The sequence below is a fragment of the Carassius auratus genome, chromosome 14 (assembly GCF_003368295.1).
Source record: "Carassius auratus strain Wakin chromosome 14, ASM336829v1, whole genome shotgun sequence".
In the NCBI taxonomy this organism is placed as follows: domain Eukaryota; kingdom Metazoa; phylum Chordata; class Actinopteri; order Cypriniformes; family Cyprinidae; genus Carassius; species Carassius auratus.
The window spans coordinates 741,079-766,021 of record NC_039256.1 but is presented as its reverse complement, the minus strand read 5'-3'; the positions used below and the strand labels follow the sequence as shown (position 1 = coordinate 766,021).

Sequence of the window (24,943 nt, the reverse complement as noted above, 5' to 3'; positions counted from 1 at the left end):
TTGCTGAAGCCACGCCCACCTAGCACAACGGCATTGTCAGCAGCGGCAATCAACCTGTCACTCAAGTGGCCACGCCCTTAATTATGCAGAACTTTAAGTCTTAATATAATTTAAACGGATGAGTTTAAAAAAAAATTCACCCCCCTCACAGTTGTTATGAAGGGCAAAATTAGCAATATAGACCAAAATCATTTTTTTAACCAGGCTGTAAACATGTTTTTTTCTGCTGTAAAGTTGGGCATTTTAACATGGGGTGTCTATGGGACTGACTCTCTTTTGCAGCCAGCCTCAAGCGGCCAATCGATGAATTGCAGTTTTAGTTACTTCATTATTGGCTTCACGAGAGACAGCGAAAGGTTGCCGCTCGGGGGTGACGTACAGCACCATTGAGTGTAACAGATTATTGAAACAAAAAAACATGCAGGCTGGGACTTGGTTTTTTGTACCAGTCATTGATTGAAAGTGAGATCTGGACGTGGCACTCTAAAGTGAAGACAGATGAACGCGAGCTTGCCCGGATGGGTTTAAGTGAACTGTATACATCACCAGACAGAAGTCTGTCATTTTCACTGGAAGTATGAGCTATTATATTTAGGTTAAAAATTAAAGTGTTAAAAATTAAACATGCATGGTGAACACACAATTAGATCAGTAATTTCATGACATTAGCCTTTTGTTTCTTCCAGCGGTTCAGAATTGAATGCATAAATAAGCTTGTAGAGACTCACCTAGAGAGGATTCAGATGCTGATGAGGATCTGTTGACAGTGAAAGCCAGATCAGAGTCACTGTCATCAGGCGTTGATACCTGAGACACTGATGGGGAGGTGGGAGGGCTGGCCTGAACAGTTCCTTGAGAACAAAAAGAACATAATTTACCACAATGGACAACTGCCTTAATTACAACTTTATCACTGACACAAATCACCTTCATCTGACAATGACGGAATGCTTTTCAACAAAATGTTAAAGAATGTATAGACAAAAAATATATCACATGTACATTATGCTGTATTTAACACAATTTGGATGCTGAATGCTGATTGGTCTATACAGCACTCCTGCTGTGCTAAAAAAGCACAATATAACATCAAAAATTACAGGATCAAAGTTTTTTTTTTTTTTTTTTTTTTTGGCAACTCCCTGTACTGACAACATAGCATAGCCTCTTGTGCCTTATGACTTAATAAATGTTGGCAGCATATTAAATTTTACATTCCAGGCAGGAATTCCACATTATGATTGTGATAAAGTTATATTGGTAGCACTTTATTTTACAGTCCTGTTCCTCATGTACATACTATGTACTTATTATAGTAATTACAATAACTATGTAATAACTAGGTACTAACCCTAAAGCTACCCCTAAACCTAACCCTACCCCATGTAGTTACCTTGTATTACCAGAACTTTCTTAGATAAATACACTGTAAGTACACTATAAGTACATGTTAATACACGTACTGTAAAATAAAGTGCAACCGTTATATTAATACATTAATATTCAACAACTTTTATAGTCACATTTATTAAATCTTACCTAATATTCTGAGCCGGTTCACAGCTCCGTGTAGTGTAAAGAAGGCCCACAGAACCTGAGAGGAGTCAACACACAGAAGACGACAGCGTGCCCCTCCGTTGACCCCATGATGGACCTCCCCATTGGCCAGAAATGTAAAGCTGAGCACATCACCTGCCGCTGGCACAGGAAAACCCCTGTAGACCACCCAATACTCCTTACGGTCCAGAAGCACCTCTGGGTCAGCTGGCAGCTCTCCAGCATTGAGGGTGCCTGGATCACAAGAGGTCATACCAAAGAGAAGAGCCCCAAAGTAAGGCAAGCCTAGATGACCCACCTCCACATACAGAGTCTCGCCAACCCGGACGGGCCTGTCACTGAACATCAACGTCCTGCTGCTGTCCAGGAAGTGGGTACATGCAACTGTATGATCATTTGAGAGAACCACGTCAGGGCCTCGCACTGGGTGAAAATGCAGGTCAGTGTCAAGGGGCATGGAGAGCTGGCGGGCAGCCCTCTGTATGTTTAAGGAGGTGGTTGAAGAGGGTGCAGAAGACATAGAGCAGCAGGGGATGAGTTGGTTGTAGTTGCTGAGATGTAATGTGGCAAATTTAGCTGCTGCAGCCTGGCTGCTCTCTAGCTGGTTGTTGCTGTAGTTAGCCGAGTCGTGGTTGCTCTGGGGAAGATAGGCACTAAGTCTGGCACTACTCAGACAGCTTGTGCCCACGCTCTCAGCAAACGTGCTCTCTGCAAAAGGAAATTAAGACCAGTGAGACTTTATAAATAATAACAAGCAAACCACTTTCATTTCTTCTGCTCTAATAACAATGCCTTTTTACTCTGGATCTGCAATTTACCACATAACGGCAGCTGTAAGGAACTTAATTGGTTTGTGAAGCTGAAGCAGATGTTTAGAATAAATTATTTTAAAACAATATAGTTCTCTTATATTGCACTCATAGTTTTGCTTTGAATACATCACATTCAGTTGTATGGTCGCACACTGTATATTCATACCAGCTGAAATGTATCAACATACTGTTGCCTATATGATAATCAGATCAGACAATACCGCATCTGCAGAATTTCTGAACTAGAGCCCTGCATTTCAGCCCAAGCCCGATGGGCCTCGGCTAATTAATTCCCCTAGGGCTGGGATTCGGGCCTATTTTCACATCATAGCTCATCGGCCTGTTTTAGGCTTCTCCTTACTTTTATATTTTAGACATCCATCAATTATGGTGATGAAAATTATTTGGAAACAACATGAGACCATGCTTCCGCAACTGTCAAGACCGGCTCGCATGGTGTTTTGTCCCCAATGTAGCAGCAGTGAGGATCTCTTCAGCGCAATTGGAAGAGATAGGCTACAGAAAAAAGGAGTACTGTATTAAAACTAGGGCTGCTTCCAAAGAGAGATTAATTACTTTAATTTTAAACAATAATGAGCCTTTAATATTTAGACTATGCTATTCCGTGTTCAAGCGCATGCAATAAGCTAAAGCTTTCTGCAACATAATTGTCATGAACGTGTCTGAGGGAAATAGTAAGGAGATATTTGAATGATTTATTAATAATCTACTATCAATAATCTTTTATGAATCAGTATTGCAAAGATGAAGTTGACAATTGTGACTCGTCATCTCCTCATTGAACGCACCTTTAGAGAATTGCATCTTTATGGATTATATAATGAAAAAGTTTTGTTTTCAATTTGAATAATTTCATTTTAAAGTAGTAATTTAAAGCTTTCTATATTAATTTTTGTGAAGCTGTCCTGTTCAAGATCGAGATGGCAGAATGGCATACACTGTTTGTTTTCTTTATTTTACAAAAGCACAATGTTTTGTAGATCCTTGCCTTGTTCCACGCATGCCTCAGGTCAAGTCAAGTCAAGTCACCTTTATTTACATAGCGCTTTAAACAAAATGCATTGCGTCAAAGCAACTGAACAACATTCATTAGGAAAACAGTGTGTCAATAATGCAAAATGATAGTTAAAGGCAGTTCATCATTGAATTCAGTTCAGTTTAAATAGTGTCTGTGCATTTATTTGCAATCAAGTCAACGATATTGCTGTAGATGAAGTGACCCCAACCAAGCAAGCCAGAGGCAACAGCGGCAAGGAAACTGCATCGGTGACAGAATGGAGAAAAAAACCTTGGGAGAAACCAGGCTCAGTTGGGGCGCCAGTTCTCCTCTGACCAGACGAAACCAGTAGTTCAATTCCAGGTTGCAGCAAAGTCAGATTGTGCAGAAGAATCATCTGTTTCCTGTGGTCTTGTCCTGGTGCTCCTCTGAGACAAGGTCTTTACAGGGGATCAGTATCTGGGGCTCTGGTTGTCCTGGTCTCCGCTGTCTTTCAGGGCAGTAGAGGTCCTTTCTAGGTGCTGATCCACCATCTGGTCTGGATACGTACTGGATCCGGGTGACTGCAGTGACCCTCTGATCTGGACACATACTGGATCTGGTGGCTACGGTGACATCGGAATAAGAGAGAAACAGACAAATATTAGCGTAGATGCCATTCTTCTAATGATGTAGCAAGTACATCGGGAGTTATTGGAAGTGTTCCCGGTTCCGTTTTACCTAATTAATGAAGCCTAAAAATCCTTTAACGGATTTGGATATTAAAAGCATATTAGTATGTTGTGTAAGCCAGGTTAAAGAGATGGGTCTTTAATCTAGATTTAAACTGCAAGAGAGTGTCTGCCTCCTGAACAATGTTAAGTAGGTTATTCCAGAGTTTAGGCGCCAAATAGGAAAAGGATCTGCCGCCTGCAGTTGATTTTGATATTCTAGGTATTATCAAATTTGCCTCAGGTGAGTGGTAGAGTGTCTTAATCTTAGAAATGTAATGTTCACCGAAACCAAAACATTGCAGAACTGCCCACATATAGTTCCACTCTAGCCTATCAAAGGCTTTTTCTGCGTTAAGTGAAAAAAACACACAAGGACTCGGAAGAGAGTCTGCAAAATCAAGTACATGAAACAGTCAACACATATTATCGGATGATTGATCGCCCCTTAATAAAATTGGTTTGGTCCTCTTAGATTAAGTTATGAATTACTCTCCATGCGAGAGGCAGGAGTTTTAACATAAACTTTTAGATCGCATGGGATGAGTGATACTGTTCTGTAGTTGGAGCAATCTAACGGATCTTTACCCTTTTTAAGAAGAAATTATATCAAATATGTTTTTGGTCTCTATTAGGGATGCACCGAATCCAGATTTTTGGGGTTCGGCCGAATACCGAATCCACTGTTTAAGATTCGGCCGAAACCGAATACCGAATCCTACTCGCATCAGCTTATTCCATTAACACAGTAAAACACATTAATGAAGCAAACAACGTCCACAGCAATGTATTTCTCATTTTATTTTATTTTAACTGTAAAAAAAAGAAAAAGAATAGGCAAGATTATGCCAGGATGACAAGTGAGAAGAACTTTTTTGTTGAAAAAAAAAAAAAAAAACATTAACAGGTGACAGCCGAATGTCCCCAGCAGTACTGAAAAGTCTTTCACTGGGCACAGAGTGTAGATTTTTGCCATTTTTGCCAGCATTGGAAATCGCTGCTGGTTTGTCTTCCACCACTGAAGAGGATCCTTTCTAAGAGGAATTAAAGGCTCACCGAAAAAAACGCTTTTCTCCACGTCAGCCCCCGATGTGACTGGCTGGCTCTGTATTGCTACGTTCACATATCGTGTCTTTTGCGCGCTCAAGTTCGTTATTTCCCATGTAAGCGCATGGCATGCGCGCTCATAATGGAAGCGACACGGTCACGACGCGCACGCGGTGCGACGCGCCCGTTTTTTCCAGGCGCGTCCGCACCGCAACGAGTTAAAAACATTTTAACTTTTCAGAATGTTGCAAGCGCACAGCGGTCATGTGAAAATAACTAACCAATCAGCTTCATCCTTTCCCGTAACAACGTTGAAAGATCAGCCAAGATGAAGGAACAGCTGATCATAGTTGTATATGGATTGCCATTTTGAAATAAATTTAGTTGCAGAGCTACTGCAAGCGATTTTTACAGCTGCAAATCCATTTATCCTTTGCTGAAATTTCCGCGTCTTCATGGAGAGAGCAGGTCATGGTTGCTTAACAAAGGCAGACGCCTCAGGGGCGCAACTGTCTGAGCGCTTTGGAAAGGAGGAGAAAGCGGCGCGGTTAGCGTTTTCCACGCGTTTTTAGGCGCCATATGAAAACGGCCCCTAAATCGTCCCAGGCGCTCAAGATTCCTGAACAGTTTAGTTTAGAGCAATCTGTCGGACCTTGTTCCTCCTCATATAAACACCTTCATGCAATCAATGGCCGCGTGACGTCGACCAGCGTAGCGCAAGCCTAGGGTTCGGTTCGGTGAAAAAAAAACCTAAGGTTCGGCCGAAACCGAACCCCGTCAAAAAGCCCAGTATTCGGCCAAATCCGAATCCGAATCCTGGATTCGGTGCATCCCTAGTCTCTATGAAATGTACCATAATCAATTGCAAAATTAAATGAATCAAGCATGCAAGTCCCTACCACTTCCCATATTTCTAAATATAATTCAGGAGGAAGGTCATCTATGCCTGGTGATTTGTCCTTTTGAAGGATTTTTAGTGCTTCATGGAGCTCCTCCAAACTTAACGGGACCTCCAATTTGTCTTTATCCATCTGTGTGATTTGAGACAGTTCTAATTTATCCAAGTACTCTCTACAAACTGACGGTTTCAGTTTTGTACAGATTTTTGTGAAACACATTAAATATGTTGTTAATTAACATAGGATTTGTGGTAACCTGGTCATCCGAAAATTTATTGCACTGATTTAGGCCTCAGACTCACATTCCTTCAGCCTAAGGGCAAATAAGTGGCTAGTTCTCAGATTCAAAATAATATTTTTGCCTTGTCCTTTGTAAAATAAACTCTGACTTTGATTGTAAAAGTAAGTCATATTCCTCTTTCAAGGAGGACAACCATGTAGCTTGTTGGTCAGAAAAATGTTGTTATTGTAAGTTTTGTAATAACTGGATCTTATTTTCTAATTGTGTAAATCGGCAGGCTTTTGCTTTGGCAAGAGCAGAAGAAAACAAAATACAGAATCCTTGACTTGCACACTTTGTCGTTTCCCACAACATTTGCACCACAAGATATATTATTTTCGAGAAACTCCTCGAGAGTTTTAGAGAGTTATTGAACGTCCGATTGTTTAGTAAATGATGTGTTAAGACGCCATCTAGGGGCCTTGGTCTGGAATGTTGGAATGGTGAACATTACATAACACTGAAGAGTGATCAGACAATACAATTGGCAATAGAGATGAAAGAGTTAGCTGAAATTAGAGATGGGCTGAGAAATATGTAATCTATCGTTGAGAAAGTCTTATGTCTGTTAGAAAAAAAGTGAAGTCCTTAGATGTAGTATTCTGTATTCCCCACGAATCAATTACATTCAATTACAAGTTCCGTGATAAATTTATTCAGTAACTTAGAGGGTGGGTTAGCTGTAGTATCAGAGTGAGATTTATCCAGTGGGTTTCTTGAGTTTGTTGTATCAGGGCACAGGAAATCGATTTACGGGGCAAATATATTTTAATATCCGGGTATGCTTAAGAAATATACAAATGTCCATGGCCACCTTGCTATCGTCCTCTTCAGGGCAGTTAGGATCACCACAGACCAAATGTTCGATGGTAGTCGTTGCCGTTGCAGCATACGTCCTCTGCGACAGTGAACTAACAAAATCCTCTGGCTTGTAAGGAGAGTCAAACATCATCTGCTCACCTTTTTACCATAGTTTAATTAACCCGGATATGTGAGGAAGGGATGGAGACCAAGTGCTGTCATCTTCTACAAGACTGGATTAAAGCGATTTCTCTTGGTAGTTGTGGCTGGAATAAAGTCGGGAACAAATAGTAGCATGATAGTTTCCTGTGTATATTTCACCAGATATGCCTGCGGAGCACCCTTCTGGATCGCTGAACTGTCATGCCATCTTAGTACACAGAAGATGAGAGTAAGCGCCCGATCAGTTTTTCCTTCTGTCACACACACAATGTCCCCTGTCAATCTCGATGTCACGGCCTTTCAGTGAAGGGATCCACTTGAAAAGATTAGCTCTAAGAAAGCCAGCTGTATCGGAGCCCTCCGCCCCTTCTGGCAACCCCACCAGTCGTATGTTATTTCTCCTGCTCCTATCTTCCAACGTCTGTAATTTTTTCGGTGAGTTGGTCCAGCTGATTTCTTAAGTTTGTAACTGCCCTCCTATCCTCACGTGGTGCTGCTTCAACAGTAGAGTCTATTGCTTTTCTTACAGTCAAAGCCACAACTGAATCAAGTGTACTTTGTTGTTCTTTGAGTGCTAGCTTGATATCATTAGCTATAGCCGCAACCAGATCCTCTCTGGAGATGGTGGAATCTTTTCTTTTTTGGCGATTGTTCAATCTCTCTTTTCCAAAAGTCCTTGCCTGCTGGAGTACTCATAGTGGGCTAGGTAAAGAGTGGTTCAAAATTCACTGACATGATATATACAATTTCTGACAAAGTGAGCAGAGCAAAGGACTATGTGTGCATTGCTGTTGAAGGGTCATGTGATCTCCCGATTACTCTTATCTTTATGAGCAAAAATGACAGCATTAAGTTGTTTTGACTATTAATAAGAATAAAATGCAAGTGCTCGAGGTGGCACCTCAATGTCGTATGAAGCATGCTTCAGCTCCGCACAAATGACATGCGCCTAATATCACACACATTTATCTAGGTTAACGTTTAAACTAACATTGTAATATGTTGAAGTTTTTTTATATCTATAGATTTTATTTTAGGCAAGTCGTGATGATTTGGGAAGGCTAAATTGATCAAAAGTATGATCAACTCACTGTCTGCTGCTGGCTGCTTGGATTTAACAAACAATTTTTTTTCCAAGCATATATATTTTTAATTAACTTAATAAAGAAACTAAATATAATCACTTTGCAATATATAAAATATCAGAAATATTTTAATGGCTGCAACAGAGAGATAGAGAAATTAAAGACATGGGCTCCAGTCGGACACGGGCCAAGAATTCTGATAAATTGTTGGACAAGGGCCGGGCTAGGGCCTAGATTTGTGGCCCATGCAGGACTCTATTTTGAACTCAGTTTGACTGCCCCCTTGTGTCTCTTGGTCTATTAATGGTCTTTTCTATAGTCTGTTATTTGTCAGAAGTAGTGCATCCAATTCAATCCATTCACACTGCAGCTGACTCTTGGCCAAAAATGTGTAGGCCATGTTTATTTATTTTTTTACAGTAAAAATGTTTGTTTCATATACACGGTCATAGCAGTAATTGTTAGACTCTGTTCCATGTTTTGTGCGTTTTGCTCCCCATGTGTTCCCATGTCCAAATTTGGTCCTTCCTGTTATTGTCCCCATTGTGTTAATTTAACTCCAGGGGTCCCCCATTTATTTCTATTGGCCCCATGTGTGTTTTATCATCCCCTCATCTTGTCATGTTCATAAATATTGTTCCCTGTTTTTATTTCGGTGTCTGGTATAGTAAATGTCATTCTCGAATTTCCCTTGTTTTTGAATTCCTTAGTTTTCTCAAATTAAAGTCAAGCTTTGAACATTCTCCAGCATGGCATCCTGCTTTGCCATGGCCTCTCAGGCCTGCTGCTTCACCAAGGCCTCCTGAGTCTTCTGATCCACCATGGTGCACTGAACAGGTACGGTTCTGGAGGCCCACTGTCCCATGTCTGTCCTGAGGGACCTCCGGAGTGCCCACCCCCCTAACCATTGGATGTTGTGTGGTGCAAGTTAGCGCCTTCTGTGAGAGGGGGAGTAATGTTACACCCTGTTCCTTGTTTTGCTCCCCATGTGTTCCCATGGCCATATTTGGCCCTTCCTGTCCCCATTGTGTTAATTCAACTCCAGGTGTTCCCCATTTATTTCTATAGATGCCAGTTGTGTGTCATCATCCCCTCATCTTGTCACGTTCATAAATGGTGTTCCCTGTTCTTAGTTCGTTGTCCGGTATTGTAAATGTCATCCCTGAAGTTCCCGTGTTTTTGAATTTCTTAGTTTTCTCGAATTAAAGTCAAGTTTTGAACATTCTCCAGCGTCATCTCGTTCCTTCCACCTTGTGAAGTATGACAGTAATACTGTCAAATATTATTTCAATTTACTTTAAAATTTTTAATTATATACTTTAAAATACAAACCCGATTCTAAACAAAATCATTGTCTAATACAGGCTTCTAGTTGCACAACTGTCTTAGGTCTTCTTTGTTGCATCTTCCTCTTTATGATGCGCCAAATGTTTTCTAGGGGTGAAAGATCTGGACTGCAGGCTGGCCATTTCAGTACACTGTTCCTTCTTCCATGCAGCCATTGTGTTGTAATTGATGCAGTATGTGGTCTGGCATTTTCATGTTGGAAAATACAAGGTCTTCCCTGAAAGAGACAACGTCTGGATGGGAGCATATGTTGTTCTAGAACTTGGATATACCTTTAAACTTTGATGGTGCCTTTCCAGATGTGTAAGCTGCACATGTCACTCGCTCTCATGCAACCCCCTACCATCAGATATGCAGGCTCTGAACTGAGTGCTGCAAAAAACTTGGATTGTCCTTGGCCTCTTTAGTCCGTATGACATGGCGTCCCAGTTTTCCAAAAAGAACTTCAAATTTTGATTCATCTGACCACAGAACAGTTTTCCACTTTGTCACAATCCAATTTTAAATGATCCTTGGCCCAGAGAAAATGCCTGCGCTTCTGGATCATGTTTAGATATGGCTTTTTTTTGACCTATAGAGTTTTAGGCGGCGAATGGCACGGTGGATTGTGTTCACCGACAATGTTTTCTGGAAGTGCCCAAGCAGTGCTGTCTATGGGCCCAAAGATCACTGGCATCAAGTATGGTTTTTCAGCCTTGACCCTTACGCACAGAGATTGTTCCAGATTCTCTGAATCTTCGGATGATATTATACACTGAAGATGATGATAACTTTGTACTTTTCGCAATTGTTCTCTGAGAAACTCCTTTCTGATATTGCTCCACTATTTTTTTGCAGCAGGAATGGGGAAATTAGTGATCCTCTGCCCATCTTGATTTCTTAGAGAAACTGCCACTCTGAGAGGCTCTTTTTACACCCAATCATGTTGCCAATTGACCTAAAGAGGTGCAAATTGGTCCTCCAGCTGTTTCTTATATGTACATGGAACTTTTCTGGCCTCTTATTGCTACCTGTCCCAAATTTTTGGAATGTGTAGCTGTCATGAAATCCATAATGAGCCAATATTTGGCATTACATTTTTGTCTCACTTTCAACACTGATATCTTACCTATATTCTATTGTGAATAAAATGTAAGTTTATGAGATTTGTAAATTATTCCATTCCTTTTTTTACTCACAATTTGTACAGTGTCCCAACTTTTTTGGAATCAGGTTTGTATAATTTATTCCTGTTCCTATTCTCAGTATTACTAAATCTTCTGATCCTTCAGAAATCATTCTAATTAGCAGATTTATTGTCATAATTTATTACATGTTGAAAACCATTTTGCTGCTTAATATTTTTTTTTTTTTTTTTGAGAGAGAGAGAGAGAGAGAGAGAGAGAGAGAGAGAGAGAGAGAAATTAGTAATTTCATTCAGCAGGATATGTTAAAATTGGTAAAATAAAAAAAAGTTATAATATGTGACACTGAAGACTGGAGTAATGGCTGATGGAAAAATCTGCTTTACATCACATAATTATATTTTAAAGTATATTAACATAGAAAACTGTTATGTTACATTGTATCATTATTTCACAGTATTACTGCTTTTTCTGCATTAAGTAAATGCAGCCTTGATATGCTTAAATGACTTTTTAAAAACATTTTTTACAAATCTTACTGATCCCAAACTTTTGAATGGAAGTGCATGAAAATGATTTATAGTGAGATTCAAAAGTCTGATCACTAGTCAAAATGCTTCTTTTTTGTGATCAATTATATTATCATCATAAACATCCGGCATAAAACCAAATGGCAGTGTGGATAAATTCTGCTTTGGTGACCCCTAACACGAGCAGCCAAAAGACAAAAGAGAATATTATCAGCATAAAGATTTAAATTCAGAATTCAAACATTAAAAATAATAATAAAAAATTTACATTCATTTGAGTATGCACTTCTTTTCCTTTAATCAAGCTGTAGTATGGGTCACAACACAAAAACAGGTCCAACTTCACAGCCAGTGAAAAGTCATTATGGTTCATTAGATAAATGCAGCAATTTAGTTTGTTGAAATAATCAAAATTATGAACTGTATGATTTAACATATAGGGCACAGACTAAATATAATTTTAAGATGTTTTAAAACTTCAGGTATTTATTTTGAGGTAGTATGTAGTTTGCCCCAGATTTGGGGTGTATGGTTGGCTGTGATTTTTATTGTAATGTTAAGGTGGTCCATCACTTGAAAAAGATTGAGAATCACTGGTAAAGATGGTTTAACATGGTTCAGAGACAAATTGTAATGTTTACTTAAATAAATGATTCCATACACACATCAATAAATCTTTCTGCCTATAAATCTTTTTGTAAGCCAAAAAAACTGACAACACAGACAAAACGTCTCTATATGTCTGGGATTGGTTAGTTTTTCAGACCCTCCAGGAACACACAGCATCTCTGACCAAACATGGTCAATGATCTTGCCAGACAGAAGGTAAACAAAGTTCTCCAGCACTTGAGAAAAGGAGCAAGAAATAAAAAATAAGCAGGTTCAAGAACCAGGTTCAGTTTACTGACTCCCATTCTTAGACTAAGGATGCTTCGTGTCCACAAATAGGCATCTTTATAAACAAACAAACAATCTTTAGTTATAAAATCGGTGATCTCATAAGTATTTATGCCTAAATTCGAGTGTACTCCTGGCACACATAATTGGATAGACACTGATGTCCAGTATACTGAACATGTGGTTTGTATTTAGTCCTCTTATTCTGAGGCTGTTGAGGCTCATTTGACTTGCACATGTCAGTCTGGGTGATAAATTGAATATTAGAACCTCATTTGAGATATTCCTCTGACGTTCAGCCCTTGTATGTCAGTGCGACCAAGTGGTAGTTCAACCAAAGTTGTAGGGATGCTATCTAAACATGTGTAAAATGCGCCCTTGAAATGGCAGATATTCTAACAATCTGATGCTATTTCTAAAATCAGAGTTGATATTGAGCAACACTTTACCACAGATGTGCTTGTAGCACTTGTGTCAATATTGTAACTCTTGTTCGGTGTAAAAAGTGTGAGATTAATTGCAACCCATTGTGCTTTAAGGAGGATACAGTTAAGAACTACAAACATGAATAAAAAATGGAAATAAAAAAAACTACAAACATGGCAGATGTCTGATGGTTAAGTGGAGAGGTTTAGAGAAAAGGGTTTGATTAATTTAATAATCAATATCTAACCTGAAGAAAAATATTATAAGGATACGCAACTTAAAGGGGGGGTGAAATGCTATTTCATGCATACTGAGTTTTTTACACTGTTAAAGAGTTGGATTCCCATGCTAAACATGGACAAAGTTTCAAAAATTAAGTTGTACGTTTGAAGGAGTATTTCTGTTCCAAAAATGCTCCTTCCGGTTTGTCACAAGTTTTGGAAAGTTTTTTTGAGTATGGCTCTGTGTGACGTTAGATGGAGCGGAATTTCCTTATATGGGTCCTAAGGGCACGTCTGCCGGAAGACCGCGCGCTCCCGTATATCAGAGTAGAGAGAGGCTGTGCACAGACAATCACTGATCAGAGCGAGAGCGTCGCGAAATGTCACAAAAAAAGTGTGTTTTTGGTTGCCAGGGCAAGACAACCCTGCACAGATTACCAAAAGAGAAACAGCATTAAGGGACCAGTGAATGGAGTTTATTTTTACAAAGCATCAACGGAGTTGTGCAAGTGTTTGTGTTTGTTCCCTGTATTTCGAAGATGCTTTGAGGCCGTTTGACGCCGGGTTTGCACATCGTTTATTTCTTAAGGATAATGCACTCCCAACGAAAAAGGGTCACGATCGTGTGTTGGAACCGCATGCGGTGAGTAAAACTGCTTCAAATATCTCTGTGTTGTTAACTTAGCTATCGGCGCGTAAGCACATCAAGTAAACAACATGCGATGTTGTCATCAAACTGCACTTCCACATGTAACGTTACAGCTTAAAAAAAAAAGACGACAAAGTGGAACTTAGTCATTTTCCAAAACCGCTAAGCAAATATATACAGTTTCAATACATACCACATAGAGACATTGTTGCTGATGCTGCTCTTGTTCAATTTCAGCCTCTGGATCTGATTCTGGATCAGAAATATACGCTGAATCTGACTGTTAGCCATGGTTTGTTTTGGTTGGTTTTGTCCTCACGGTGTCACAGCTTCCAGACGCACTCGCAAAAGCCTACTGGCGCTCGTGATTCTTTAGCTCCGCCCACACGTCACGCCTCCAGCCACTCGTGTTTTTCCGGGGAAAATCGGTACAGACTATCTTTCTCTTATGAATATAATAAAACTAAAGACTTTTTGGAGTTATGAAGGATGCAGTACTACTCTATAGGTACTCAAGATTAACAGGATATTGAGTGAAAACGAGCATGGTCCCCTTTAAGAAAAAACCCAAACACAAGTTCCCCTTCAGGAACTCGAGCTGCGTCCGAAAACGCTGTGGGAACACCCTTCAGCGTGACCAGCTCTGAATGATATGTGAAATCAGTCTCATGAATGGGCGTGACGTCATAGGCAGGTGATGTAACGACCAGGAAGCTATAAAAGCACATGGAGTGGAACGAGTGTCAGCTTTTTGTCATTCAGCGAAGCTCTATGTGTGTGTCAGTCGCTATTTGTTTTGTGAGCCTTATTTAGTGTTGTTTGTTATTTAGGCCCGCGATGCGACCATTTGTTACTGTTTAGTTTCACTTTCAGAAGGCTCTCTTTGAGGAGGGAGCCTTCACTAGCATTTCTCGTGGTGCCGGTCCCGCTTTTCCCGAAGCGGAGCGGTGGCTGCGCTCGTGGGTTTCGCTTTCACACCCGTTCTCAGGGTTTCTGAAGCCCACGTTGCAGTACTTCCCACCCAAGGAGAGGGCGCGATGCTCCGCCTGTCTTTCTCCGAGGAGATTGACCTGGAGGGCGTCGATGAGCTTGCAGTTGCACAAACATCAGTTACATAAACATCAGTTGCAAAAACATCAATTACACAAGCAATATTATGACCTAATATTATAACGAGCAGCATTAATGAGGAGTGTAGCTCATGCAGTCGGCTCTTGAAGAAAAATAAGGGGGCTGATTGTGCTTCTCCGCTCTCGCCTTGGAGCGTGCCCGTGCATGGGAGATTAACTTCAGGAGGGGTCTTCTCTCACAGGTGGAGGACATGATATTCCATCCCTGCCCGGAGCTATGAAAGTTATGGGAGTGGCCCCTGAGGGGGCACATCTTGTAGCTCGCTGCCGGCCGCCCACGATATGGAGGGGCGGCTGCCGTCCATGAGGGAGCGGAGGAGTCGGCGCCGTTCGCCAGGGGGCCGGAGCCGGCTGCCTCCGCGAAGGAATCCGGAGGGGCAGGGAACGGCAGACTCCTGCCGGCTGCCCAAAACCGGAGGAGCCGTCGCCGTCCACCGGGCGGCGGAGGAGTGTCGTGCCGTCCGCCGAGGGCTGTCCAGTGCCACCGCCAGGCGCCGCGGAGGAGATCACCCAGCTGGTGGAGGGCCAAGCAGCAGTGCGTCTGGGAACCGGATTTTTTTTTCCTCTCTCCCCTCTCTCGCTCCTCCTTCCATCTCTTTTTCTCTCGCCTCTTCTGTCCTACCCCCAGGTTCCCGCAGGTCCCTGTGAGCGGTCCCCCCCGGAGGGAAGGGGGGGGGTAGAGTGCAGTCTCGGCAGTACCCCCTGTCTGCGAGGGGCGATGGGGGTATGTGGCGAGTGGGGCGGGGCCGAGAGGCGTGGGAACGAGGAGTGAGGCCAGGTGTAGTGATTGGAGATGAGCTGCACCTGCGCCCCACCGCCGGTATCGAGTCCCACGTAGGAGATGGATGGATATAAAACTGGAGCGACTATAGTGAAGGACGAGAGAGGACCAGGCCTGGACCATATTTTATGTGTTTGCTTTTTATTTATGCGCACCAGTCGTCTGTGATGGGCTGGTGCGCCGTATTGTGTTTATTTTGAATTATTAAAGTTTCATTTTGATTGTGCACCAGTTCCCGCCTCCTCCTTCCCAATGAATAGGAAGTTTATATCATTACAATCCTCCAATCCAGAAATCCCTCCATGAGGAAACTGTAAGTCTTGAGGTGGAAACCTTTCACCTCCTTGTGTGAAGACTGCCAGCTCGACCCAGTTATTTGCCCAGTTGGGACAGTTCTGGAGTTCCTGCAGGCCCTTCTCTCTGCAGGGTTGACCCATTCTACCCTGAGGGTCTACGTGGCAGCCATTACAGCCTACCGTGCCCCTCTTGGTGGCCATTCAGTGGGCAGACACCCTCTGGTTAACATGTTTCCTCTGCGGCGCACTGAGGCTAAGGCCTCCGGCCAGAAGAAGTGGTTGATCAGGATGCTATCCTAAAACCTTGAGTCCTCTGATCTTCCCTCCCCACTGGGAGTCAAGGCTAACTCGAACCAAAGTATGGCAGCCTCCAAGGCCTTTTTGTCAGGTGTGTCTATACAGGACATCTGCAATGCAGCTGGACGGTCCACGTCCCTCATATTCATCAGATTTTATGGTTTAGATCTGCGAGCCACTCACGGCTCTTCTTTCTCTGGCCTTAGCTGTGCTCCTTGTATACACACTACACTAGGCAGAGCTTGCAAGTTTGGCGGCGGGACCATTCTTGTTCTTATAGCGTTTTCGGACACAGCTCGAGTTCCTGAAGGGGAACGTCCCAGGTTACATATGTAACCATGGTTTCCCGAAGGTAACAAGCCTTCATTCGCTTCATTCGTAGAAGCTGACGATCGTTCCACCATCACCCACCTATTTTTAGTAACTTCAGTACCTTTTACAAAATAATTTTATGGCATAAATAATAATAAAATATTCTTAATGCTTTTTCTTGACACATTGACTTATTTTATTGTTGTAGTTTTATGACAATAAAACAAGTAGTATGTAGGATATTTTTTATTAGACATGTCCGTTTATTAGGGGTTGAACGACTACTGATTTTTTTAAAGTCGACTTTTATGTGATGAAAGTCGAGTTGAAATCGACTAGTCGCTGATGACGTCATTAATGAACAAATAAATCTGGAGCTGTGAAAAACCCCTTGTGCACAGCTATGGCATATGACACAACAATGCGTACATGGCTATTGCTCCTATAACAGCTAATTTTTATCAGTTCTTTTGCCTTTGGGTCGCATTATTTCTCACATATTTTTGCTATTCTAAATCAGATACAGATAAAGTAGCACAGAACCGATTACATTCATATGATTGCATTAGTGAGAGCGATTGTGTTTGTGAATTATTTTTACATAGCAGCGTCTCTCTAGTAGTAGTGACACTGTGGGATTTAGTTATCAACAAATATATACTTGAACTTTACAGTTTCTAAGCCATTTAATGAGAAATCACAGATCAACGTTGACAGTACATCTCCGCACTGAATGATTCTGTGCGCGAGAGACACAAGAGCTGCTGTCTATAGCCTATGTGTGTGTGTTACAGTGCAGCAGCAATTTAGATTAGAACAGCAATTTAACTTACCTGTACAATATGCTTTTTAGAATGTGCGTTCTCACGTTCAATTTTGAGCATCCTGTAATATAATCAAACATGTCTTGTGGACCTTTCGGAGTATACATTTATTCGTCCTTTTAACTGTTTAGAAACGGTGCCTAAATGTGGAAGTCCTTCAAAGATTTATTATCCTGTTACGCCCTCTATAGGACCGGCGACTAGTCGACATCAAACATAAAGTGTCATGGCAGAGCATTGAAGTCGACTAGTCGATTGGTCAGTGCAATCCCTACCATCTATAACTATCAGGGAAGAAATTTTCATATGGCTCAATTTGAAGTCAAGCTTTAAGTGTCACAGCCAGTGTGACATGTCCCAGATGACTCTTCCCTGACCTACTTAGAGCTGCAAAAGTTTCTGAAAACCAGTGGCATACCACAAATCTGTGGGGCCTTCCCACAGCAGTGATTTCATGCACGAATACTTGTAGAAGGGGTGAATAGTGGTGCTGCTGATGGACACAGTGTTATTTGGGGAAATCTAACACTCACTTTTAGACATTAATCATTATTTGGACCGTTATGTATTCTTTTCATCTTTCCACATTTCTGTCATTTCAACAGTTTAAATGTAGTGGCCTACAAAGTTAGTCAATTAGTGTGTGTCTAATATCTTTAATTTGCTGATTGTTCGGCCTGTCAACTTGTCAACTTTATTTGTACAGCACTTTGCTGATAATGTATTTCATAATAAAATGAATGCATGTCAATGTTTGATTTTATAGACACTTTTTGGTACTAGGTAGAGATGAGAATCACTTGTGTGTTAACAAAATCACTGAAAGCTATAATGTTCCCACAATATCTGATGTTTACTGCAAAATCATTAATGAAAGACTGAATATTCAGAAGTGAGTTAGATTATCTGAGCACCCACCGAGCAATGTAACTTCTTGTGTGGTTCCGTAGATGTCTATGATGGCCCAGAGCAGGCATCCGACACTTAGACCACAGTGGAAGAGAATGGGCTCTCCATCATTGATGCTGTAGAAGACCCGGCCATGTCGGTCAGCCCAGAAGGCCAGAACATTGTCCCGCATGGCCAGCCTCTCAGGCAAGGCCTTGGCCCAGTATCCTGGCCGTGTCACCAGGTCGGGGCAAGCATATTTGGGGATGTCAGCTAAGGCAAGATTGCTAGGGTCTAAGCTTGTGAAACCAAAGCGTAGAGCTCCACTCCAGCCTGTGTGGACACCTGAGAGGCGCAACCGCACCTTCTCATACAAACGCAGAGGACACTGGCTGAAGGTGATGCCATTGCAGAAACTGTTCTTCCGAGTTGCCCGGCGCAGTTGTGTGTCCAGTCGAATATTTTTGCCCTTGGCGTGGGGGTGAAAACGGGGAGACTTGACGCTGATTGGAAGGGCAGAGTTGTGGCGCTCTGCTCCACTGTTGGAAACCGTACAGTACTGCCTACTGGCCACTGGGCGATGCTGTAGGCTGGAGTCTATTGGAATGAAAGCATTAAAGTACATTAGAAACATGTAAAAAGCCACAGAATACATGTAATGTAATACACACAAATATAATTTATGTATGCAAGTTATTTCTTATTAAAGGCCTACAAATGACATAAAAAAAAACAATCATTTAAAAAAAATTTTGCATTTTATACATCCACCTAAATGTATACCTATGATCTACCTATGATGCATCACTAAATACACTGGGATTTTAAAAGACGACACTGAAAAAAAAAAAGTTTAAACTGGGAATAAACAGTTGTAGGATTCTGAAAGTTCACAGAACTTAATTGTGTAACTCCACAATTATAATTCATTTTTCAATGTAACTTTTACACTCAAATTACCAGAATAATAATTTGAAAAGATGATTTAAGAATAACTAAGACCATTTTTAATAGAGGTATAAAACTTTTGGATCCCATTGAATAGCTTTTATCCTGTTATCCTGTTGTTCAGTTGCATTGACATTTAAAATGCATTGTTTAAAGTGCTATATAAATAAAGGTGACTTGACATACAAACAATAAAAAAAAAAACACATGCACATTTAAAACCAGTAATCTACGAGTAAGCTACACCATTTTTAATTTTGTAATTTCATCTGAATATCAACATCTTTGAGCCAAACAGTTTTGATGTTAATTGAATTCATTTTGTGTCCCTGTAAAATAATGATGTATGATATTGTATTATGGTGAATGTCAAAGCTTTCTGAGCCTATTTGTTAATGAGGGAAACGTGGACTGGACACAATTGTTTTTAGATTTGTGGAGTAAAATTTATAGTTTTTATTTTGAAATAAAAAATAATTTGGCACAGACGTTCCCATGTGGCATGTTGTTACTAGTGTTATTATTTCTAAATTTAATACTAATTGTAATTAATGGGGTTATTGCTCCGGGTGAGCACATGCGTCCGGGCCAATGCCACTGGAATATTTTTCTATGCACTTTTTTACTGTCCATTGCACTAGTGTAAATGATAATCATATGTTCATAGTTTCTGCTTAAAGTGTAAATACACTTATTACATAATCCATCTGTATAGTATGTTCATAGTACACCTATCTGTATATCATGCTGATGGTATTTAAAATCTGTAAATTATGTCCATAGTACTGCCTTATTTGTATATTTATTGTACATTTGTAACACATTGTAGACACTGTATATCCTGTACTTACTGCTTTTAGCACTTCTGGTTAGATTCTAAATGCAATTCATTGCCTTGTACCTTACATGTGCAATTACAATAAAGTTGAATCTAATCTATTGTTTAACATTTCCATGAATTATTTCAGATGTCTTTGCTTTTGATGAAACCTGTAGTTTAACCGAGCGAAATCATTCATTTGCAGTGTTACTATATGACATATCTTCAATTAAAATATTTAATTAAATATGTAAATATTAATATGCCTGTATTTAAGTCATAGAATAATTTGACCTTTCAGATTAATCTATTCCACACTTTGGTTATTTAATTATTCAACAAAATTGCCAAAATAATATTTTAAATAGAATCATTGGTTTAGTTGTTTACATGAATGCCACTTTAAAAATATATAAATGTAACTTTATATTATTTGATATTTTCTGCTTTACTAAATCAGCAAATGTTTCCATTTATTTCCTATGATTACACTTTGGTATGAAAATGTTGAATGAAAATGTTAATTGTTTTACAGCACTAATTAGTATATATCAGAGGTGTGCAGTCCATATAAGATGCAAATGCTCTGCATACCCACGCCCTCTGGCTAAACTGACTGGCTAAATATTAAAATTACTATGAATTCCCTTTTCATCTCATGTGTAACATAAAACTTGCATAATAAAATGTTGGGAATACATACGTAACTGTCCTTAAATTATTTTCAGATCTGTGCCAGTTATGTAGGGGTTTGAGTGAGTGGATCTACAGAAGCTTTGGTGCCTACACTCTATTTGCTTTATATTGTCATTATTTTTCTGTATTTTGTGTGATTTCATGGACAAGAAAATCTGTTTGAGAACTGTTTTTTGGAAAAATTTATTTTTGCTGCTAAATCTTGATTTCTGAAAATCACATTGTATTTGATGCCAGTCCAATCGACTAAATCTTATCCTATATATATATATTAAACTGCCAAAATAAAAAAAAGTGATGAAAACACCACAATGAATACATGTGTTTCCAGACTTTTCTAAAGAAATACTGTGACCTGATCTAGCATTGTGTTCCACACACCCAAAATCATCCTTGTACTGCATGCCAAGCCATACATTTATAGGTACGATTTTTAAGACAAGTTTATGACTAGAAGTAAATCCATAATTAATAGATGTACCCATTTAACTGTCATCATACAGTTTGTGGGGGCAATTATCAAAGTTATACTGTACCAACTGCTCTAGTCAGGCTACTAGAGGGTAGGGACTGAGCACACAATGAGAAATAATGGATACCTGCTTTATTTGTGAATATGAAAACAAAGAATGTTCTTTTGGGGTCAATGAGCAGCAACTCCAGCAGTGCCACTGAAAAACATTGTGAGTCATTCCTAACCTTTTGGTGTACATGCACAATGTTAGCTTAAGGCCGGGACACACCAAGCCGACTTCAAAGAACTAGCGGCGACAAAAGCTGATGGTGTTGACGCCTTGCGTTACATGTGCAGGCCATGTACACTGTGATAAGTTTACCTCTAGAGCAGAATCGACCAATTAAATATCTCATTTAACCTATTAATGTTCAGTGCCACAATTTCCTACTGCAGGGTCCTGAGACCACTCAAATTATGTCTTGTTCTTTTTCTGATACATTTCAAATGATATTATCTGCACAACATGCTGAGTGAAAAATTAACACAAATGTTGGAATGTCTTAATATTTGGTTTGACAATAACCACCTTGTGCTTCAATGCAGCAAGAGCATCTGCATCTTAGAGAACTTCACATGATCAATGTCATTCATTTTCTTAATTTGATTTCTGAACTATAATCTGAAATATTTATTCAACTTAAATAAAAAAGGCCTTTGTTTTTAAAATGGTGTGAAAATATATTCCAAACTGTCAATGTTCCCTCAGACTTATGACTGAGCATATACCACAGTTATAAAGTTCACTTTATCTAGATCCCATTAAAAGCAATTATATGAACTCACACAGATCTATAAGAAGGAATCTAGGATTTAAATGGAAACTGTGTGTTGATAAGGTATTCTTGAGGCACACTATGTGTCCATTAAATTTGGGAGGTGGAGGAGTGTAGAACAAATTATAATACAGCAGAGAGAAACAGAGCTTTTCTCATACCACAGTTTATCATCAGCATCAACTCTTGTGGTGTATTTAGTAAGCCTATTAAATAAGGGATAATAAGTCACCAGTCTGTTGCTAGAAAATATAATCATCATCTTTGTTGAACATTTAAATACAGACAAATATCTGAACAAGGTGAAAAACATTCATGTCCATGCAGCCTACATTAAGAAACTATCCACAATCCACATTCCAAATATTCACAATTTAGTTTGAAACGCCATGCAACATCCGAAAAAAATTATATTAAAACATGTAGGATGATGTTATGCGTAATGAATCAGACAGCTTTAAGCAATGACACGTTTGCAGGATCTTTGAATAACTTGAACATCACCCATCATCTTCTCACTCCCACGCAGCGCACGCTCTCATCCCAGTACAGTTCAGAAGCTAGAGTACACGCATTGTATTTGCACAAGAAACCAAGATATTAAACCTCTCTATCCACATTAAAGCATACAAAAACCCTTCTTATTTCTGTCCCAAGACAAATCAACGAACGGTCAACATGCCATCTCCTACCTATCAGTGGTTTGGGTGTTGTATTCCCCATTATTTCCAATAATTGCTCTTCCTTGATGACAAGTGGATCGCGAATGTTTCTACTCCTGGTCTGTCCATTTATTATCAGATATGAGGAATATATTCGTAATCGCAGCTGTGTGAATCTCTACGCGCCTGAGAGTCACACACAGAAGCGGCTTTTCAAGTCATTGGCGCATTGGGCAGCCAAGCCCTCCCCACGCCTGATCATCCTACAACCCATCTACTATGGACGCGACGCGAAGCGACGCTCAACAACGCTGTCATTATACTAAACAAAACTGGCTGCACTGTTAGAGCGCACATCCATTCGTAAACCCTTTTAAATAAAGCTCGCGACAAAATATATCAGTTAACGCGGGAAGTTTAAGAAACATTTTAATAGCTAAACTATTTTTAACTTGACAAGCGTCTTAAAACGCAACACTGGTGGCACAAAACCCCGATAAAAACAGGGAGACACAAGGCAATGGCGCATATATACGTATCAGAGACGTGCCCTGTGTTTCAAACGCGACGTCGTTCTTTCAGTTTAAAGAGATCATTCGTGCGGGTCTTTTTTATTATTATTTATTTAACTTTTTAATTTGAGTCGCCGTCAATGCATCGTTCACAAGGGCAAACGTCAAAAGACGTTCCTCGTATGTAGCCTAGACCCCACACAACACAACAAAATAATGTTACATATCTTGGTACTGATGTGTTTATTATATTTCATGATATTTACATTATACTGGGAACATCAACAAACATGGTTCTACAGATGCAGGTAAAAAAAAAAAAATGACCACGGTACAATTTATATATATATATATATATATATAAATAAATATAAGTGTGGTTTTTCATACTTGAACTAAATAAATATATATATATAATCAAGCTAATTTCATTCAAATAAATTAAATAAATTCTAATAATAATAATAAATATAATAATAATAATAATTATTATTTATTTATATATATATATATATATATATATATATATATATATATATATATATATATATATATATATATATATATATATATATATATATACATATATATATACATATATATATATACATATATAACTTATTAATAAAATACAGCTTATTTTATGTCAATCACCTGGCTCTTAGAAATTAAATCAGTTTCCTTCTTTTTCAGAAATGGATATTTAAATGTAATATAAACTTAGCATTTTCCAACAGACAGTAGCAAACAGGCCAGCAGATATCAAAGCAATTAAAATTCATAAAAAAAGAAAAACAGATTAGTATCTAAATGTTTCATGACTACAGAATAATTGTGAGTATTTTTGAAAATGACATAAACCCCTTACGAGGAAATCCCCTCTCTACTCCAACCCCCATCCTATCTCCTCACATCCTTGACCGCTGGGATCCATGCAAGCTGCTTCCTGTCTTGTGAGCTGAAGCTGTCTCTGAGGAGCCTTGTCCAAACAGACCTAGCCCATGATTACCGGCTACAGGCCAACGGCTATTAAATCTGCCCCAGATCTTCTCAATATGTTCAAATTATGCACAGTATGTCACCAAGTGTGACCATTCAGACGGTAAAGAGGCCCATGGTCATTCCAAATTAATGCATATAAAATAATTTCAAAATAAGTACAGTTTTACTAATATGGTTGATTGGGCAGGACTGTTATGTGCAAAAAGTGCAAGTGTGGAAGAACATCGATAGGTTATTATTGCATAAAATGCCAGCTATTTCAAAAAAAAAAAAAAAGGGTTATAGCTGTGACCCATATAACACAGCAATCTTGCATTATACTTTCATATTAAAGCCATTATACTGTAATAACTGTAGCAGATTTTTGTGCAGTTTAATAAAGTTATATCAATTTATTTATCTTTACCAGATATGTAGAAATGGTAACCCTCCTGATATGCACAGTATATGTAAGCTAAGGCAGGGCCAGTGCACAAAGAAATTATTTTCAAACATTTGTCATGGTTCTAGAAGGAAAGGCAGTGATAACTGTGGTTAACACAGGAAGAATGTTTGAGGCGGAGACTATTTGCACTGTAAACAAACATCACATGAATAAAAGCATAAAAGCTCTTTGTTTGGGATAGAATGATATCTTACAGTGGGGTGCATACCATCAGCTCCTGTTGTAAATATGAAACAATTTGTAGGAAGAGTAAGATTAAAAATAATAAATTAAGATTATTGTAAGGACTGTTAACATTTCATGCACTGTGTTGCAAAAACACTACTTGATTTAAATATTTATATTATTATTCTTATTATTCAGTGTTGATTGCCATTTCCATAACCATAACTGTTTTCCCCTTAAAAAATACTGTTACATCTCTTTTAGCATTTGTTCAGGTCGTTGTCCCTGGTCATGTGACCAGGTTCCTTCG

The 24,943-nt window shown here is 39.5% G+C and overlaps 1 protein-coding gene across 2 annotated transcripts in view; it reads right to left on the bottom strand.

Annotated features, from left to right (window-relative positions):
- The window catches only part of LOC113113378 (E3 ubiquitin-protein ligase NEURL1B-like), a 48,142-nt gene that overhangs the window by 2,463 nt on the left and 20,736 nt on the right, over positions 1-24,943 (bottom strand). Inside the window, exons 1-4 of one of the 2 annotated variants that reach the window (XM_026279524.1) lie at positions 22,540-22,748; positions 18,124-18,690; positions 1,540-2,265; positions 729-851 (exon numbers count right to left, since the gene is read on the bottom strand). In XM_026279524.1, coding sequence (XP_026135309.1) covers positions 729-851; positions 1,540-2,265; positions 18,124-18,690; positions 22,540-22,570 — 1,447 coding nt within the window. In that variant the 5' untranslated portion in view covers positions 22,571-22,748. Of the gene's footprint in view, positions 1-728; positions 852-1,539; positions 2,266-18,123; positions 18,691-22,539; positions 22,749-24,943 lie in introns of those variants that run through there. The other variant, XM_026279523.1, reaches the window with a different exon arrangement.